The 2,500-nt window shown below is 43.7% G+C and overlaps 1 protein-coding gene across 11 annotated transcripts in view; it reads left to right on the plus strand.

Annotated features, from left to right (window-relative positions):
- Window positions 1-2,500, plus strand: part of LOC143037433 (uncharacterized) — a 297,418-nt gene that overhangs the window by 99,683 nt on the left and 195,235 nt on the right. For all 11 annotated transcript variants that reach the window (XR_012967464.1, XM_076205641.1, XM_076205642.1 and 8 more), the window contains exon 2: window positions 1-1,099. This exon is cut by the window's left edge and continues 995 nt beyond it. Coding sequence is in view for 10 of the 11 variants with exons in the window: in XM_076205641.1 (XP_076061756.1) it covers window positions 1-1,099 (1,099 nt within the window). In the remaining variant the exon portion in view is untranslated. The remainder of the gene's footprint in view (window positions 1,100-2,500) is intronic.

The raw sequence follows: 2,500 nt of genomic DNA on the forward strand, positions 1-2,500 counted from the left end.
TCTCCATCATCATCATCATCATCATCATCATCATCATCATCATCATCATCATCATCATCATCATCATCATCATCATCATCATCATCATCATCATCATCATCATCATCATCATCATCATTATCACTATCCTCATCACCATTATTAACACACGACCAAAGATCAAATTCACAATCTCCACCACAAACATCAACTCTGTCTCAAACACCAGCATTCATCAGACCACCTTCTTCTTCACCAACACCACTAACCCCATTTCACTCACTACCACCACCACCACCGTCATCACCACCATCTCCATCACTGATTCTCGTTCCACACGCGGCATCGCCACCATCACCACTTTCACCACATCCCCCAGCATCACACCTCCCACACCCACCTCCTCCTCCACCACCACCACCACCACCACCACCACCACCACCACCACCACCACCACCACCACCACCACCACCACCACCACCACCACCACCACCACCACCACCACCCTTACCCCCTCAAAGACAGCGTAAACAAACTCCATATGACACGCTCGCACGAAACTCTCCCCGTGTCACATTGCTGACACGTGAACAAGGCCCTCACCCACAGGCGATGCCCCCTCACATCAAACATCTCTTGTCACGCCATGTCACGCATACATCACAGACGCACACCATCACAAGACACACATCACATGACCACACCCAAGACCCTAAGGATGAAGCACTCATCCCTCAACTAGACATGAAGGGAACCCCCTCCCTCTTCTCCCCGAAAGCAACATCTTTGCTCCTTTCCCCAATGCACCCAAATCCAGTCATCCAGAAATTACCTCCTAAAACAACCTCCAACTTCACCCAACCCAACCCCCCAGACCCATTCCCCCGGGTCTTATCCTCCGTTTCAGTCCCTTCTGGTCTCAATAAGTCCACCCTGGCGTTCCCCCCGTCCCCTCCTCCCCTCCCACGGGCCTCCGAATTGCGTCAGGTGCTCAGGTGGGGTGACGATTGCGTTTTCAAGTGCTCCCAATCGACGCATACAGTCTGCAACAACGAGACAAAGCGCTGTGAATGCCAGGCTAGCTACCCAGTGATTGCCAACGACAACAGCTGCTTCAAAGGTAAGGAAAGACACTTTCGCGAGCACGCACACAAACACATATACTATACACACACAAGCGCGCGCAAGAACACAGAACACTACAATCATATCTCTTTTTCTGCACATTATGATTAGATTAAATGCAATAGTGTACAGAAACATACACGCTCGCGCGCGTGTTTATATATATATATATATATACAAATATATATATATATATATATATATATGTATATATATATATATAATATATATACATATGTATATGTGTATATATACGTATATATACGTATATATATATATATATATACATATATATATGTGTGTGTATATACGTATATATATACATACATATGACACACAGGAACCCACAGTCGGAGAAAATAAACTTCGAATAAAGAAGAATCCTATATTTCGGCTATCAACTGTAGAGTACAAAGGGGACTTATAAGGTACAGAGAAGAAGAGATGTGGACAGATGACCTCACTCAGGCGCGGGGCAAACTGGGGTGGCGGAGGAAGGAGGGGGTGGGGAGAGGGGGGGTTGTAAGGTCCGTACCAGCTTGTTAACTGCCGCGCGTGAAATTATGTCAGGTGTCCACTGCCCTTTAGAAATATTAATATTAGGGCATTCCTCAATTAATGCTGATTCGACTATTTTCCTCCTGTGGGTTCCTGTGTGTCATTTACAAATGTGCTACTACATTTCTGTTTAGAAATACATATATATGTATATGTATATATATATAAATATGTATACATATATACATACGTATATATACATATATATATATATTTATATATATAGTATGTACACACACACACACACACACACACACACACACACACACACACACACACACACACACACACACACACACACACACACACACACACACACACACATATATATATATATATATATATATATATATATATATAGAGAGAGAGAGAGAGAGAGAGAGCAAAGAGGAGAGCAGATGTGAAATGGGGTAAGAGTATGACAGAAACTTTTGAAAGTAATAAAAAGATGTTTTGGAAAGAAATTAGGAGAGGAAGAGGAGGCGAATCAAGTAGAGAAGAAAAGGTAAAAGGTGCAGATGGAGAGATGATAATGGAAGAGAAGGCAGTAAGGGGAAGATGGGCAGAATATTTTAGGGAGTTGCTAAATGTGAAGGAGGATAGGGAGGGAAAGATAGCTGCAGTGGGAAATCCTAAGAAAATGACCGTGATGAGTGAGGAAAATGGAGGTGAAATAAGGAAGGATGAAGTGAAGGCAGTTGTCAAGATGATGAAAGCAGGTAAGGCACCTGGTCTGGATGGATGCCATGCACAATGTCTAAAAAAAGGAGGTACAGTGATGGGGGACTGGCTGGTGAGGTTATTTAATGTTTGCTGGAGAGAGGGTAGAGTGCCGGAG

This window comes from Oratosquilla oratoria, chromosome 22 (assembly GCF_046742065.1).
Source record: "Oratosquilla oratoria isolate Oo_2021 chromosome 22, ASM4674206v1, whole genome shotgun sequence".
NCBI lineage: Eukaryota > Metazoa > Arthropoda > Malacostraca > Stomatopoda > Squillidae > Oratosquilla > Oratosquilla oratoria.